Here is an 18,791-nt window from a genome sequence, read left to right as displayed (position 1 = left end):
CTCTGCGATTGCCGGACTGAACAGGTCTTTCACACTTTAGCTCTGTGGAATTGATAATACAATGTGCAATCAGCAGTTCCAGCTTCACCCAAATCACACAAGCAATCGTCACAATGCATAGGTGGCATTCAGTGAAGTTTCAAATTGCAGTGATTAAAAAATGCCATTGCATCATACAAGCAATTTCCCTATTGTGTACATGGTATCCAACAAGTGACTTCCACCTCCCCACCCACCTCTGCCCCCAGCCTCTGCCTAGTTGTGGCTCCTGTGCCACATGAAGCAAGTCATCCCAGATATGGCGCGCAGATCAACATATTCTGCGACAGCTGGAAAGAATGAAAGCTGTTGAGAAGCATTCCAATTGCCCCGTGATATCCCACACCACTCTCCTCACACAGGAACACTCACACAGGAACACACACTCAACAAAATACGCTTGATATCCACTTCGTCATGTTTAATGCTGTTTTAATACAAAAAATAAATAAATGTTTGCTAAAAATATGTATATCACATTTTTTAAAATATTAGAGGTGATTTTCTGACTTTACGTTCTCAGTGGAAAGCCTCACCGATATCAGAAATTCAGACATGATTCTTATGATGCCGTAGAGCTATAACCAGAAAATCATGCACGGTGTCCACCTCAATTTCCAATATGAGCTCTGATATTCAATCGCTGAGGTGCAAAGTTGGAAAATGACCCCTTGGAGCCAGAAAGGATCATAACAGATGTCACTACATCAATAATACTTTCATTGAAAGCAAATAAGCAAGACAAACTTTGTCCACCAAAAGATGATAAAGTTAAAAATACACCTGATCAGTTGTTGCTTTTTCTTGGGTGTACATTAAAGCTTCATTTTTCTAATGTTTTTCAAATCTCCTGCTCTGCCAATGTTACTGAACAGCACTGAATTGATAAGCATTGGTACTTTCAAAGTAATGAAAAGACTTGTGTTATTAGGTTGCAGATTAATGAAGTGAATTGCAAAGGTTTGTGCCTTGGAACTAGCTGAGGAGTATTGGAAGAAACTGGTTAATGCTTCATTAAAATAGCGGAAAAAAGAATTTCATCTGAACATGTTAACATGCCGAGGGCCCAACTTCGAGGAATAGATTTTAAACCTGAGATTCCCTGAGATTTTTGGAAGAAAAATTTGGAATGGAAGGCCTACTCCTCCATCACCCACAAACATTCCCCTGTCAGCTATGAGGAATAGCATCAATGGAGATCTGAGAACAAGATTGTGCAGGGAATGATTGTGTAGGGTAGGGGAAGGAAAGACAATACCAGGAAATAAAAATGAGGGCAAATGAAACACCCTTGTTACACTCTAATATTGAAAATGCCAAAAGCACACTGTGACTGAATTCCTTTCTGTATACTGACATACGGGAAACTGTTATTATTAATGCATTTTCAAAATGCCCCCTCCCATCTACTTCAAGCAATGTCTTACAGTTTGATCTATTTCCCACAGCATCCTGAGGTAATTTTTCTACTTGCTCATTGACAAGAGAAGCGGAGCAGATTGTCAGACTAAATGATGGTGACCTTGCATGAGAAAGCCACGTACACATGTGGCTTGTTCTCCGGCTCGCGTTCCCCACCCTCGCCTTATTGCACGTTTTCCAGGTGATCCTAATCGCCTCTCTTTCGTCCAATGTCATCGTGCTGCAGTGGAGAGAGGAAGAAACACACCAGCAACTGCGCAGACGCACTCCGCCCCATAATGGGCCTTGCTTCTTATTCCCTGCCAGCGGAGGGAGGGGGCGGGTCGTTTGTGCTCTCGAGTGTCCAAAGCCGTTCCGGTACTCAACCCGTCACTTTCACGAATGTTATCTTCTCCACAGCAGGCACCATGTGATTCGAGCTGGTTTTGAAGAAAACAAGATGCCGCCCTGTGAGTGGAGGAGAAGTAATAGCTGGTCAGAATTTCACTCCAATGAGAAAACAACCCCATAGCTGCTGAAATCCCACTCGAGTCTGTTTCAGAAAAAGGTGATCAAATATGCCAAAGGATGAGTTTCCTTCACCTGCTTGCTTTAATTAGACGGGACTTGGTTTTCAAAACTTCCTCTAAATTACTGAAGCAGCATATTATGCTGACAGACAAGCAGCAATTACAGTCACTGCTACGCTGGTTATCCTTCTGCAGCTCATAGAAGTAATTAAAGCAATCTTTCAGTAGAGTGTCATTTGCAGATTTCATCGGTGCCTGGTGTTTTCACACTCTGACCTCGTACAAGCTGAACTGAGCTCCCACTCACATTCTCCAACAGCTGGACTTGATCCTAGCCTGTGCTGGCAGTGATTACTGGCGCATGCATCAAGATATGACAGAGAATGATAGATCAGTGGTTCATACAGCTCACCATTGGAATGCTCACTGTGGCTTGCTATGACTTTCTTTCTAAGTAAATTCCCTTCCTCCTCCATGTCATACCACACAGCACTTTTTCTTCAGAGATCTTCCTTACTTTCTAAACAGTCTCTTCATTTAAAAGTTTCCTTAAAGCCTGTATACATATTAGCAATATAACTCATAAAACTGTCATATCCTGTTTGAATTTGGATGCTCTAAAAAAAAAAGAAGAGTTGATTACCCTCGTTCTGGAATTCTTCGAGTACCCTAAATATTGTTATTAACTGATGGAACCATGCCTTAATTTAAAAAAAAATAAATATAGAGTACCCAATTATTTTTTTTTCCAATTAAGGGCCAAATTAGCCAATCCACCGAACCTGCACATATTTGGGTTGTGGGGGTGAAACCCACGGAGACACGGGGAGAATGTGCAAACTCCACACGGATAGTGACCCAGGGCCAGGATTCGAACCCAGCTCCTTAGCGTCCCAGTGCACCACGTGCCACCCCACCATGCCTTTCATTAAGGTTTATCATGGTGCTGTGCATTTTCCTAAGTCAATTAAATAAGACCACATCAGTGTGACAAATATATGGGGCCATGCATGAACTGGGATCTCCCTGAGAGTTGTTTCATTCAGGTTTATCTTCCACTTTGAATGAAGCTCATCAGCATGACTGATGAAGGTTAGGAGCAAGGCCGACATTTTATTTTTCTTAACCGAAAGACAATTGGAATAAAAATTTTGGCAAAGGCCCGGAACCTCAAATAAAAAGCCCATTTGTGAATATTGTTAGGGAGGTACACTTAACTCGGACCAGCCCAATATTTTCACTAAAGTTGTCCCATTATGGCGGGTTTTTCACCCACCCCTTGTTGCCATACTGGATTGGACTTTGTCTGGACTAGATTAAGGTTTACCTGTCCAAGTTGTCTGATTGGTTAGAACAAAAGCATGGCACTGGGAATGATTATCACAAATTTCCATGGCCTCATTAAGATCATAGACGGACAGCAGGCAGCCTTCGTGGTGGTAAGATGGCCAACACCTGTAGTTTTCATCTGGTAGTGCAACATTGGCGAATTGTTTGTATTCTGAAAACAAAGCAAATAAGTGAGGTTAACATCATTAACCTATGAACCAAACCGATCTGCATGAAACTGGTGGAGTAAATCCTGACTTTCAACGATGAGCAGTGTGTGTGTAAGGTATCCACTCATGTCAAAAACATAAAGATGCTTCATTTTGATTAATTCATCTTATTCACCACCTTTTTGTCTCATTGTTTCTTGGTCTCCCTCTCTCTCTCCTCTCTCTCTCTATTCCTATAAATCCTATAAACTCTTGCCTCCACAACCATGTCTTGATTTTTTATGCTCTCCAGCAATGAAATGCCACACATCACGAGCACAGTGCACACGTCAAGGATTGGCAATTCCTAGGAGGCCACTGTCTCCCTCATGGTACATGGTCTGGAGGAGGGCTGGTCAGCCTGGTTAAATTCAATAACAGAGAAGAGAGCAAAATGCTCTAACAATCAACAAATTAATGATCAAATGGTCTAGTTATTATAAACAAATTACCTGTGAGAATACTTTGAGTACATTTTCATGTATCATGGAATCCAAACACAATCTCAAACTTGATCAGGATACAACCCACTAGAATTCCATTCACTTTGCACTTCATCTACTTTTCAGCTATGGTGCAAGGGTCGTGAATCTGTGGAATTCTCTACCCCAGAGTGCAGTGGACGCCGGAACAAGTTGAAACAAGTTTAAGGAGGAAATAGATAGGGTTTTAATTAGTAGCAGGATGAAGAGTTATGGGGAGTGGGCAGGAAGGTGGAGATGAGATCAGCTATGATCGTATTGAATGGAGGAGCGGGTTCGAAGGGCTGAATTGACGACTCCTGCTCCTAGTTCTTATGTTATAAGTGTCTACCTCAAACATCTAAGCATTCTATTTAAATAGTAAATTAAGGTTTGGAATGTCCAGTTCCCACCATTTTGACCTGTAGGACATCAAATGTAGATTGTGTCCCATGTGAAGTGACCACCCAGTTTTGCTACACATGGGCCGGGATTCTCCCCTACCCGACGGGGCGGGGGTTCCCAGGGTGATTGAGTGGCGTTAACCACTCCGGCGTCGGGCTGCCCCAAAGGTGCGGAAGTCTTTGGGGCGGCCCGGCGCCGGAGTGGTTCACGCCACTCCATCACACACCTCTGCAAGTCTCTGCAACTTTAGGGGCCAAGCCCTAACATTGAGGGGCTAGGCCCACGCCAGAGTGGTTGGCGCTCCGCCGGCTGGCGTGGACGGCTCTTGGCGCCATGCCAGCTGGGTCGAAGGGACTTCGCCAGCCAGTGGAATTCCGAACATGCGCCGGAGCGTCAGCGACTGCTGACGTCATCCCCGCGCATGCGCTGGGGAGGGGTTCACTTCCGCCTCCGCCATGGTGAAGACTATGGTGAAGGCGGAAGGAAAAGAGTGCCCCCATGGCACAGGCCTGCCCGCCGATTGGTAGGCCCCAATCGCGGGCCAGGCCACCATGGTGGCACCCCCCGGGGCCAGATCACACTCGCGCCCCCCCCCCTCTCCAGGACCCCGGAGCCCGCCGGTAAGGTAGGTGGTTTGATCCACGCCGGCGGGAGAGGCTTGACAGCGGTGGGACTTCGGCCCATCACGGGCTGGAGAATCGCCGGGGGGGCCCGCCGACCTGCGCTGAGCGATTCCCGCCCCCGCCGAATCTCCGGTCCCAGAGAATTCGGGACACGGCGGGGGCGGGATTGACGCTGGCTCCCGCCGATTCTCCGACCCGGTGGAGAGTCGGAGAATCCCGCCCAAGGTAATTGAAATGAAATTAAAATCGCTTATTGTCACGAGTAGGCTTCAATTAAGTTACTGTGAAAAGTCCCTAGTCGCCACATTCCGGCGCCTGTCCGGGGGGCTGGTACGGGAATATTATTAAATAGTGTATAGAATATAATAGAATATAATTGTATATATATATATAATAGATATATATAATATATAATAGAATATAATGTATAGAATGTAATAGAATATAATTAAATAGTGCAATGTGAAAAGATCGAGTAAAGTTTAAAAAAAATAAAGTTAGAGTACCCAATTCATTTTTTCCAATTAAGGGGCAGTTTAACATGGCCAATTTACCAACCCTGCACATCTTTGGGTTGTGGGGGCGAAACCCTTGCAAACACGGGGAGAATGTGCAAACTCCACACGGACAGTGACCCAGAGCTGGGATCGATCCTGGGACCTCGGCGCCGTGAGACAGCAGCGCTAACCACTGTACTGCCCAAGATACAGTAAAGTTGAGGTCACTGTATTTTGAGCCATTTTTTTAAACCTTTCTTTTTAATCTTCTATACTACCTCCTCACCCCACCCTGCCACTGCCAAAGAGCCTATGTGCCAATTTTGTTCCATTCGTGGCACCAATGTCTTCTTGCACAATGGGAATTCCTTTATTAAGCACATTTAGAAGATTAGCTAGCAGCAACAAGGATGGCAAGCAGTTCAGGCCAATTGCTGATACCTGCGTCAGACCCCTGTCCCACCCCACTCCCAACCCTCCCAAGCACCTCAAGACACAGCTTACCACTCGTTGGCTGAGACTCCTTGTCCGATAGGAAGTTGGTATGGCGAACTAGGAGGCATCTTTATTTTTTTAAATAATCTTTACTGTCTTTATTGAAAGCCTGGCTAACTGTACTCAGATTCTGCAACAGTTTGTCATGTATTTATTATTACTGAATGGAAGAAGCCACGCCAGTGTAAACAACAGCCAATGTACCATGGTTACCGCACTTGCCAAAGTGCCACCGAGCATTTCTGCAAATCCTGGCACCCAAATGATAAAAAGACATGCCTTTCATGACCTCAGAACATCACAAAGAAATCCATTAAGTACTTTGAAGTGTGGTCGCTGTTGGAACGTTGGAAACACAGCAGCCAATTTGCGCACAGCAAACTCCCACAAACAACATTGGGATGATGACCGAATAATCTATTTTAGTTATGTTGGTCGAAGGATAAACATTGGCCAGAAAACTGTGGTGAACTCCCCCGTTCTTCTTCAAAATAGTGACCTGTGCGGTAGTTGCCACCACCTTCTCACTGACAGGCAATAATTGTAGCCAAGAACAAAAGATCTTAGAGATGATGTGTGAAGTGGGGCACATAGTGCAAACCTTCTTGTTACCATCTCCACTTCAGTGCTCAAACAGGGTTGGACACTCCTTAAAAGCTGCTTCACTGATCAAGCCATTGGTCACCTATCCCAATATGTGGCTCAGTGGGTGATTTTGTTTTATAATGCTTCGGAAAGCCCTTGAAGACATTTTAGTGTGGTAAAAGCACGATACAAATATAAGGGGGTGCAATTTTCCGGCCCAGTTACGAATCCCGTTCTGGTCAGAAACTCTCACGAACGGCCATAACAGGATTCTCGACGGGAAGCTTCTCAGAATGAGACCCCACCCTCCTTGACGTGTGCACTGTGCTCGTGATGTGTGGCATTTCTCTTGCTGAAGAGCACAAAAAAGCAAGACATGGTTGTGGAGGCAAGAGTTTATAGGATTTATAGGAATAGAGAGAGACCCCACCCAAGGAGGCATGAACCTCATTACCAGATATTTTAATATATTTAACTATTCAAAATCAACTCGGCGCCAAATCTTCCAGGAACGTCAGATGTCCCCACCCGCTGGCGTGATATAACGCTGATGGGAATCACTTCTTCAAAAACGGAGACCAGACATGATGACCACACCTGGGGCCTGGATGCCAGTGTAGCCCCTGGGTGGTCAGGGACATGGCAGGCACCCTGGCAGTGCCAACCTAGGGGGCAGGGCCTGAAGGGCAGTGCCTATAGGCAGGCCCATTGGAAGGGCCCTGATGTCAGCGATCCTGGGGGTGGGGCGGGGGTTGCAGCCTGCGATTATTGATGGGGGGGTGCAGATGTCTATGGGGGGGGGGTGTCTTTAACTTCATTGAGATCAGGGCACCCTTTAAAAATGGCACCCCAATCTCTGTGGAGCCAGGTTTGCCGGCGTCCTTAAGTCCCCTCCCTCACAATGATGGTGTAAGACATGCCCAGCTTCCAAAATATGGCAAAGTGTGGGAAGATCTCGACGAAGGAACCGGACACTGCCATTTTTTGAGAAAATTCTACCCAAGGTATTGTTACCTAGGATGTATTTGTTTTTAAAAATAAATTTAGAGTACCAAATTTGGAGGCAATTTGGCGTGGCCAATCCACCTAACCTTTGGGTTGTGGGAGTGAGACCCATGGAGACACGGGGAGAATATGCAAACTCTACATGGACAGTGACCCGGGGCCGGGATCAAACTTTTAGTGACTGATATATTTGTACACAAAGATCACTTTGTCCCCCGATCCCACCTAGAGTTGCACCTTCCAAGTTAGAGGTGACCTCCATACTCTTCTTACCAAAATGGGCTACCTCACATTTATCTGTGTTGAACTTTACTTGCCTGTTCTGCAAGTTTATTAATGCCCGCCTGTATTTTTTCGCAACTTTCCTCAGTAGCATCACCCAAACACTCCCTCCCCCTTCCCCCCAATTGCGGAAATTCAGAAATTGTGTTTTTGATTCCAAAGTTTAAATCACAGTAAAGTGTGAACAGCTGTGGCCCTAGCACCAATCCTTGTGGAATACCACTTCCCTCACTCTGGGTAACTAGCCTTTATGCCCAGTGTAATAATTCCAGGAGGCGAGGGGTGAAAGGCCAAACTGGTTTATTTTAAACTGAAAATAAAGCTACTACCATGGCACACAAAGCAAACGTCCCAGCTCAGGACTATCGAGAACTGCCGATCCGGGCCTGGGAGCTACATTTCAAGGTCCCGCTAACGAGCCCCAGCTCTGTGGGCCTCCGCCCGTTCACCATGGGAACTCATATTCTACGAAGCCCACGGGGAGAACAATCAGCGATATCCCCCCCCCCCCCCCCCCCCCAATGGTCCACGTGAGGGTTATCGCACCCAGTCTCTTGTCTTGGAGCCAGCTAGCAATCCATTCTCACTTGTCCTCTGAATCTGCATTCTCAGACCTTCTTCATTAGTCTATTATGGGACATTGAGGAGGGCCTTTTGAAAATCCAGACAAATGTTATTGTTGATGTTGTTGCATGACATGAGTGGGCATGACCTGAGCTTGCAGTAATTTGCAGCCTAGACTACCGAAGTATGACGAAATGCTACTTTAAAATGAGATTTTGTTGAAACGTCCTTCTTTGGAATGTTGCTTTAATCTCAGCGCAGTGCTTCTGATACAAGGTCAGAAGGTTAAGATGAACTGCAACAAATAATTACAATTATAGTTGCATTTTTTTTACCTCCTAGTTATTTGCAATTACAAGAGCAAGTACTATATTCATTCTTCCATGTGATTCTGATCTACCATCAAATGGTGCCATACTATCACAGATCAGGACATGGAAAGATTAAATATCCGTAATTACCAACTATAACCTATGAGTCTTTGAACTTAGAAGCCTGGTCTGATTTTGATTTCAAAAGAATGTTAATTGTCTTGCCTTTATCACTCAATGAATTTTATTGAAATTTGTTTGTCTCTTTTTAGCAAATTAGAGTAGCAATTTTGGAGCATAGCAATATGTAAGCAGGAATAAGGACATTCGGTCCCTCGAGTCTGCTTCATGATCATGGCTGATCTGTATCTTAATTCCATTTGTTGCCTCAACTGCAAATCAATTTTCCTGACAGAAAAAGAAGAATTTTCTGTTTAAGAGAATTCAGCAATTCATGTTGCTCTGAAATTGTTTACAACTCCAGTTCATGTGAAAAGAATATGCTTGGACTGAAAATTGATTTACACTAAATGCTTGCAGTAAATTATGTTTTTCCTGTCAGATAAATTGATTGACGTAGTGATTGATGTATTTATACTCTGATCACTTTGTTCCTTGATTCCCCCCCCAGACTTGCACCTTCCAAGTTATAACTGACCTCCATACTCTTCCAACCAACATGGGTTACCTCACATTTATCTGTCTTGAACTTCATTTGCCAATTATTTGCCCATTCTGCAAGTTTATTAATGCCCGCCTGTAATTTTTTGCAATCTTCCTCAGTAACATCACCCAATTAGATGCCATCTCCAAATTCAGAAATTGTGTGTTTGATTTCAAAGTCTAAATCATTCAAATGTGAACATCTGTGGTCCCAGCACCAATCCTTATGGAATACCATTTCCAATATTCTGCCACTGAATAACCATCCTTTATGCCCAGTCTCTGTCTTGGAGACAGTTAGCAATACATTCTCACTTGTCCTCTGGCTCTGCATGCTTGGACCTTATTCCATTAATACATTATGGGGGACCATTTGAAAATCCAGGGGCGAAATTCTCCCAAAACGGGAGAAATCGTCAAACTGCCGTAAAACCCGGGCGGGTTTTACGGCATCGCGCCCCTTCCCGACGGGGGACCGATTCTGGTCCCCCGTCGGGGCTAGCAGCCCGACGTCGGAGGCTCCGACAAGTCGGGCTTAACGAAAATCGTTAAGCCCGCTTGTCGGACTTAGCGCCGGCTGACGCGTCATATGACGTCAGCCGCGCATGCGCAGGTGGGAAGACTCCACCCGCGCATGCGCGGGTGACGTCATCGCGTTTTTGCGCGAAACCCGCGCATGCGCGGTCCGGGTTGCCCCTCAGCCGCCCCGCGTATTGATACTGCGGGGCGGCGGAAGGACAAATAGTGCGCGGGCATCGGGCCCGCTGCCCGCGATCGGTGGGCACCGATCGCGGGCCCATGGCACCCTTGGCACGGCCGTGGTACTGCCGTGCCAATCGGTGCCATGGTTATTTTTTTCCAGGTGGTCACGACGTTTTTACGAACGGCAGGACCAGGTGTGTTTGCCGTTCGTAAAAAGGTCGTAAAGGGCTGGGACTTCGGCCCTTCTAACAGCTGTGAATCGCTGCCGGCCGTAAAAAAACGGCGGCAGCGATTCGTGTCGGGATTTCGGCGGGGGGGGGGGGGGAGAATAGCGGGAGGGCGTCAAAAAAGTCGGGAAGGCCCTCCCGCTATTCTCCCACCCGTCGTGGGGGGGGGAGAATTTCGCCCCAGAAGTTTCATGACATGACAGGGCATGACCTGAGCCTGCAGTAATTTGTACCCTGGACTACACTACAAGCCAATAACTGTCAATCATCCAGACCTTTCAAAGTATCAATAGGAGGCTTGGCTGAGAATCCAGACAACCATTAGAGTATGAAAATAAATAGTCATCTGTTAGTATAGAACTAGAGTATTGATGAAAAAAGACATTTTGTTAAAACGTTTTATTTTGAACTCAGCAGGGCAATCACAAAGATTGCAATGTCAGAGGAATTAACAACATTATGCTGTATGAGAAGAGAAAGTGTTGATTGGTCAGCAAGTAGACTCTGGTTGAGGTGTTGCCATGGAGAATACACCAGTTCATGGTGACTGACAGTTAACTGTCAAGCATTCGTAGAATCCCTACAATGCATAAGGAGGCCATTTGGCTCATCGAGTCTGCACCAACTCTCTGAAAGTGCACCCCATCTAGGCCCAATCCCAAGCCCTATTCCCGCAAATTCTTAACCGTACCTAACCGTTGGACACTAATGGGCAATTTAGCATGGCCAATCCACCTAACCTGCACATCTTTGGACTGTGGGAAGAAACCAGAGTACCTGGAGGAAACCCACACAGACACAGGAAGACAAAGTACAAACTCCACACAGACAGTAGCCAGAGGTCGAATTTGAACCTGGGTCCCTGACGCTGTGAGGCAGCAGTGCTAACCACTATACGATCGTGCCGCCCATTGTTTGAAAATGGTTTGAACGTCATTGTTTGAAAATTTAAACCACTCAGCTTGAATCTAATTGGTCAAGGTAATGCCCTGAGGAATTAAAGCAGTAAAATGCCTGTCACATCTGCTACATCCATCAAATGCCATTAACCTACTCTTTTATCCCATTCCCTTTTCCTTCCCTACTCTTCTTTCTTTTTCTCTCTCTCTCATGCTCTCGTCAGACCAACTAACAGGAAAGGCTGTGAATGTTTTTCATTGCTCTCACTTACGAAGGGCAAGAGAAATAATGGGATACATTGGCACAGTCAATATTGAGGGAATGATCTTGGAATGACGTGGGGGGCGGGGGAGCGGAATTGTAAACTCACATGAGACTACTGCCGAATGTGAGAAAGTTGCTAGTTCTTGCAGAGATGGTGGCTACACCCATTGGATGAAACGTTGGGGCGCACCCACCTCCATTGGTCCGGGAAGCCAGGACCGGACGTTATGATCCTCAGGCATGACCTCAGTCCCCATATGGGAGCTGCCCTGCCTCCTGGAGCTGTCGATCATCAGGTGGCCAGCAGCACCCAATCCAGGCAGTTCCGATGTGGAGTCATGGATAATAATAATCTTTACGAGTGTCACAAGTAGACTTACATTAATACTGCAAAGTTACTGTGAAAATCCCCTAGTCGCCACACTCCGGTGCCTGTTCGGGTACAAAGAGGGAGAATTCAGAATGTCCAAATTACCTAACATTGCGCCTTTCAGGACTTGTAGGAGGAAACTGGAGCACCCAGAGGAAATGTAGGCAGACACGGGGAAGACGTGCAGACTCACGACAGAGTGACCAAAGCAGGGAATGGAACCTGGGATACTGGTGCTTTGAAGCAACTGTGCTAACCACTTTGCTACTGTGCCGCCCAAGAGGCGGAAGAGGCCGGATAACCAGGTTTGTGAGGCAGCTTCACTAGGGCCAATGAAGTAGGCTCCTGTGGGGTGGGGGAAGGTGGCCAGCTGGGTAAGTACACTTGGGTGACCCTTTCCATTGGGATGGGGACTTCATGGGACACAGGATGACAGAACAGCAAGTATGATACTTCGCCAACTCCAAAGCCAGGCCACCAGGGTTTATCTGGCGGCTTTGCCACTCACCCATAACTGGTAAAATATCAGCAACAACAGGATGGGTCTCTTCATTGGCCATTAATTGGTCACTTAAGGGTCTGAATTGGCTCCAGGGTGGGTGGGGCTGACACCTATCCCATGACTGATACAATCCCAACAGAGATGATTAAAGTGATAGGCAGGGCACAGCACCCTCACCATGCCACGAGCTGTTATAATATCACCCCCACATACAATTCTGGCCTAGTTTCTTTCTTCCAAATAATTTGGACTGTGAAGAGACACACAGTGCAGTGGGATAATTGAAAACAGATGAATTAGTATATTCTGGTGATTTTCAAGCATGTTTGAAAAAAAACTGGCTGTAACCTGTCCAGCTCTCGAATTTTTTCCTTTAATTATTTAGTGAAGCATGCTGTTTAACCAAGCAGCCTTGCCACGTGCAAGCTAAATGAACGACTAACAGACTTAAAACCATCGGACCAGGCCAGTCACATTAGTTATTGTCAAATAGATGTTTTGTACTGTTTGCTCAAAGCTGCTAGATTGGGTCCAAAGTATTAGAAGATTAACTTTTAAAATTTGACAAAAGAAAAAAGCAAACAGTTAATCATTTGGCAACTGAACTTCATAAAATATGTATTTCCGCTTATAAAAAATGTTAATTAGCTACATATCCTTGATAAATATACCAGTTATGAGGTTCTTATGAAAGTTTAATTCCTGGCAAAATCAGTAACATGCTGCCTGTTTGACAGCAATGTAAACTGATCGAAGCTCAGATTTTTTTAATCATAGAATTTACAGTGCAGAAGGAGGCCATTCGGCCCATCGGGTCTGCACCGACTCTTGGAAAGAGCACCCTACTACCCAAGGTCAACACTGCCACCCTATCACCATAACCCAGTAACCCCACCCAACACTGAGGGCAATTTTTCATGGCCAATCCACCTAACCTGCACATCTTTGGACTGTGGGAGGAAACCGGAGCACCCGGAAACGGGGAGGATGTGCAGACTCCGCACAGACAGTAACCCAAGCCGGAATCGAACCTGGGACCCTGGAGCTGTGAAGCAATTGTGCATTTGGTGTATCCTTCGCTTGGCACTGTGATTCCTCTATTTACTTCTCAATTTGCCACACTTTCCAAAGGCAGTGAATTAGTTCATATATATAGTTCATATAGATGGCACAGTATTCCAGTAACTCGCGCAGGTGGGCCATTCTTTATGTATGAACTGTGTGGCCGGGATTCTGTCCCTCACCCTCCCATGGCAGGAATCACTGCGAGTGCAGTAGAAAATGTAACTGACCAGCCAAAGGTTCGTTGACTCCGGGTGGGAATCTCCAGTCCTGGGGCGGGAGGGAACCAGAAAATTCCAGTAGTGTGAGCAGTCTACACCTCACAGATTTTCTCAATCTTTTCACACCCAATATCCACAGATAAGTGTTTACTGGACAGCAACCAGAATGGTAAACCCTCGTTGATCTCAGCCCTTCCTAACACCAAGGTGCTAAGAACAAATATCCCGCCTCTACCATCAGCAAGGCTGCGACCAACAAGCTCAACAGAACAAATATTAGACCTTGGACCTTTCTAATTTGTGTAGCTAAGTATAATATCAGGTGACGAACATATGTAGTAGGCCATTATTGGTAGAGCACATCAAGTAACTTTTTTTTATATGCACCATTGTATGTTTGGTATACAACACAATAAAACGTTTACAAGACACAATTACATGGTGACACACCCTCTTAAACTGTTGTTTAATAGTGTTAAGAATAACAGCAGGCCAATCTCAAACAGTTTTACTTCACTAAGTTAAGTCAGCTTTCGTGATGTTGCTTCCATGTACTGAAACCCAGCCTCTCTTATTTTTAATGTGCACACAGGCAACATAGTGCCTGCTATGGACATGTGCTCAGGCACAGCGGTATTTTGGCCAGTGAATTCATATTTGGGCCACACCAGCGGAAGAAGGAGCCAGCTGGAGGCTAGGCCCTTAGAGGAATGGAAAGCAATTTGTTTCATCATAATCCATGCCCTTGGTCACTTCTTGTGTAAAACTGAAGTCCTGCATGTCAATCTGTCATCTCCACAACATTTCAGGAACATTTCACTGATCCCATACTCCCAGAATTGTGAACAACAAACACCCATATAAAATAAGAAACAATGGAAATTATTTGAAATAAAAATAGGAAGTGGGCAACACGGTGGCGCAGTGGGTTAGCACTGCTGCCTCACGGCGCCGAGGTCCCAGGTTTGATCCTGGCTTTGGGTCACTGTCCGTGTCGAGTTTGCACATTCTCCCCACGTTTGCATGGGTTTCGCCCCCACAACCCAAAGATGTGCAGGTTAGGTGGATTAGTACAGAAGCCAGGATCCTTCAATTAGCCATGAGTAATTGTCCGTTAATTGGAAAAAATGAATTGGGTACTCTACATTTATAATTTTAAAAAATAGGAAATGCACCTTTGAGACCAAAACAGTAATCCACCTTTTCTTTTCCAGACGCTGACTGACCTGCTGGGCACACTCAGTATTTTGGGTGTTTATTCAGCATTCCATCTGCTGTGTAGCTAACGATGCTTTAGTAAATCAAGCAGCAGCTTGAAAGCACAATTCTCAAAAGCATGCAACTAATTATGTTTTTCCACAAAGGAAGAATATGACATGGTTAACACCCTTCAACAGTCAAGTGTTTAATCAACCACTTTTCAATTATTCATAAGCCTATAGGAAAAAGGTGTTTCTGAGCCCTTCAACCATCTCAAAATAAAATGTAAGAAAATGGCACTAACTGCAACTTTAAAGTTCCTTTATGATTCACTACACAAAGCTCTATCTATTGAATCTGCAGAAACCGACATACTTCTGAAAAAGATGTTGCAGATAAATCTGGCTCAGCAAATTCAATATCCATTACTCTTGTGGAGGTGCATATCTCTATTCTATTCAGTTCTCGCAGAAAGAATGCAGCTTTTAATAAGTAGCATCCATTCAGCTGAACTATTTCTTCATCAAATCCCAAACACTGAGTTTGATTGTTGCTGTTAGAGCTGGACTGGAGTCTTCTGCCCCTCCCCCCAAATCAGAAACGTAAAACTATTTTGCTTTTTTTTCCCCCTCCCTGCACATGAATGGAGCAGAGGCTTTTAATTAACAAAACGTTTCTTGCTCTGTTTGACAAAAAAAGGTTTCTTGATGGGATTCTAAGAAAGGAGTACATGAAGCATGTCGGTTGATACTTGCCCAGTTCTTCTGGCCTGCCCTGTACTGCACCCTTGGCTGCCGTTCAGTCTCGCTTCCCTTCATGAACTCCCTCTATTCTGTGTGGTTCAAGGGAAAAAAAAAACGTGTCCTGTCTCTCAACTCCCCAGCTGCCTCTGAACTTTAAAGCTAAGCCATGCAGCAGCAAATTAAAATAATCACTAATGAAGATTTTTTTCCCCCGCAGCTGTATGTAGACTCCACCTTTTAACCTTCCTATGTTGTTTGAAGTTTTCTGTGGAACTACATCCTCAGCAACCAGCATCCCAATAAAGTCACGTTCGTATTACGGAATGACTTCCACTCAAAACTATTTCTACGGTAACCTTGGCTTCCACTGTAAGCAACATGTCCCATTTACCCCATGACCGGTAAGTAGCGGTAGCACCAAACAATGATCACACCTTGAGTACGTGAGTACTCCCATAATGTGGAAGATCCATACCAGCCACTGAAATTAAAACTAATTTTTTGCTGGACAGAAAACAGCATGACGGCTTGCACCCTATAATCAACAATAACAACTTAGATTTAATATAATAAAAAGGTCCCAAGGCGCTTCACAGGAGCATTACAACACAAAATGATCTACAGGCTTATGATGTTGTTCAGGTGCAACTGTAGTTCTAAGGACCTCGATCGAAAACAGGAGCTGGATTGAGACGACTCAAACTTGTTCCTCTGCCTTCAAATTTCTCTCCTTTTGTGAAAGCATTTACTTACTGGGAATATGATTTAGCAGCTCCCTTTGCTACTTTATCCATGTGATAATTGCTCAAAGGTTCTCCTAATGATTACCAGCAAGACCGTCTTACAAGCACTTTCGAGCATGACATACAGATCATAAATGAGAACCTCAGCTGATCTTCCTGTCCCTCTCTGGTTGACCCGCTAATTATGTCTGTCATCCCTGTTGACTGAGATCCGTTCCCTCAACACACACCAGAGACTGAAACTGAAATTCCCCGGCTCATGTGACTTGGAATCATGCCGCGTGGCACATTACTCCAATTGAGAGAGTGTTGAAATTAATTTTGTGGAAGATCCTCACAGTTGCCATTGAGTAGAGGTTTCATCCCTTGGATCTGAGCCAAACCCAAATGCAGGTCTCAAAGGTGCAAATGCAAAGACTAATTGACTGTGTCTCACATGGGCACCCAGGAGCTTACTTGTTAGACCATGCTGGAATTGCACTTTCTGATCAATCATCATCATGGCAGCTCAATTGACAAATCAGAGGAATGGTGCACTTGAACCTAGATTTTGTTGAATCAGTTCAGTGTTAGGTTGATATAAGCGCGGGGTGGCACGGTGGCGCAGTGGTTAGCACGGCGCTGAGGACCCGGGTTTGATCCTGTCCCCAGGTCAATCATGGCCCTGGGTCACTGTCGGTGTGGAGTTTGCACATTCTCCCCGAGTCTGCGTGGATCTCAATCCCACAACCCAAAGATGTGCAGTTGGGGGATTGGCCACACTAAATTGCCCCTTAATTGGAAAATAATACTTGGGTAATCTAAATTTATAAAAAAATTTTAAAAACTAGATTGATAAAAGCCATCTGAAAGAGGCCAGGCCAGGCTAAAAGCAACTTCCTCTCATGTTCCTTAAAATATTGGGACCAAAGTTAAGAGGTAGATGACCAAATTTCCACTAAAGTAGTCATCAAGATTCATAGAAATCCTCAAATGCATTTGATGCATCTAGATTCCAAAATTGAGAAGCTTATAAAAAATACATTGCGATGAGCAGTTTGTATCGTAGACAAGGGGTGGATATTTATAATATTTTCTCAAAGTGTTGGCTCCGGTGAGAAAACCGGGCAAAATCCCGGCATTGGGAAACTCACTGTATATTCATCTCTTCAACAATTTTTTTTCTCCACATGATTCATGTAGCGCTGGTGACAGTTTACCTCTGATATGTTTGCCCTGGGAAAGCTTAATCTCTGAGATTAGAGGGCGGCACGGTGGCCTAGTGGTTAGCATAACTGCCTCACGGCGCTGAGGTCCCAGGTTCGATCCCGCCCCGGGTCACTGTCTGTGTGGAGTTTGCACATTCTCCCCGTGTCTGCGTGGGTTTCGCCCCCACAACTTAAAAATGTGCAGAGTAGGTGGATTGGCCTCGCTAAATTGCCCCTTAATTGGAAAAAATAATTGGGTAATCTAAATTTAAAAATAATAATAAAAAATAAATAAAAAATGGTGGGGGGGGGTGAAAGACGCTTTACACAAGGAGCCCTCAGCAAACCTCTGGAGGGGGTTGAGCAGAGGTGGGAGATCATCCACCCACGATCTGGCAGTCGTCCATCCAGCAAAATGGCCAACCCCACCTGGGAGGCTGTGGCGGCGATTGGGAGCATCAGCTCGCTCCATAAAAGGGCCGGCTGCAGTGCCGGAAGATGAATGACTTTCATTCAGCAGCCGGGGTTTGGCAGTCAGGGTAAGCCCACCATCTCATGTCTCCCTCAGAAACTCTTCACATACCCCTCACACCTCCACAGTGATCTCACTCCTACCCACCCCACAGGGTCACACCGCTTGGCATGTGTTGTCTCCCCCTCCATCCCCCACCAACCATGATCTCCCTAGTAGCTCTGATGCCCCTCAAATGTCCACTCTCACTCACCTCCCATGGCATGACTACTGCCTACACTCTTCCCATCTATCTCATTGCAGGACAAACCCGAGCACAACAGGCGTGAATGGTCACAGCCAGCCAGAGTGATCCCAGAGGTCAGACCCATTTGAGGAACAAGCCCTTAAGCTTCCCGACGAGGAACAGGACCGCTCCTGTGCAGAGGGCGAGGTCAGGTCAAAGACTGAAGTTAGAAACCTCAACACATCCAGACATAGCGCAAGCCTCATGTGAGTCCTATCAGCGTTCCCCGTCCCGCACTAATGCCATCTCTCTTCCATTGCAGGTCGACCAGAAGACCAGCCCAGACCATCCCAATAGTCCCTGGACACCACAGACCCAAACAGCTCCGAGGGAGACATTTCGAAGACCAGCATTGATGAGGCATCACACTTGTCGCCTGGACCCTCCGCCAGTGCAGAATCTCCCACCTCGGTGGGATTAACTAGTAGGCTGGCTTCTGGGACACTGGATCTACGAGGTCCCCAAGATGTAACTATCGCGGACACTCCCCAGGAAATGGGCACACACCTGCAT

General features: G+C 45.6%; 1 protein-coding gene across 1 annotated transcript in view; it reads right to left on the bottom strand.

The window, feature by feature from the left end:
* Positions 1 to 445: 445 nt before the first annotated feature.
* pkdcca (protein kinase domain containing, cytoplasmic a) overlaps positions 446 to 18,791 on the bottom strand; it is a 73,927-nt gene continuing 55,581 nt past the window's right edge. The window contains exons 6-7 of the mRNA XM_038812709.1: positions 3,298 to 3,471; positions 446 to 1,908 (exon numbers count right to left, since the gene is read on the bottom strand). Of these exons, the coding sequence (XP_038668637.1) occupies positions 1,823 to 1,908; positions 3,298 to 3,471 (260 nt within the window). The 3' untranslated portion in view covers positions 446 to 1,822. The remainder of the gene's footprint in view (positions 1,909 to 3,297; positions 3,472 to 18,791) is intronic.

Source organism: Scyliorhinus canicula, chromosome 1 (genome assembly GCF_902713615.1).
Source record: "Scyliorhinus canicula chromosome 1, sScyCan1.1, whole genome shotgun sequence".
NCBI classification, from domain to species: domain Eukaryota; kingdom Metazoa; phylum Chordata; class Chondrichthyes; order Carcharhiniformes; family Scyliorhinidae; genus Scyliorhinus; species Scyliorhinus canicula.
This window is presented reverse-complemented; position numbering and strand designations above follow the sequence as displayed.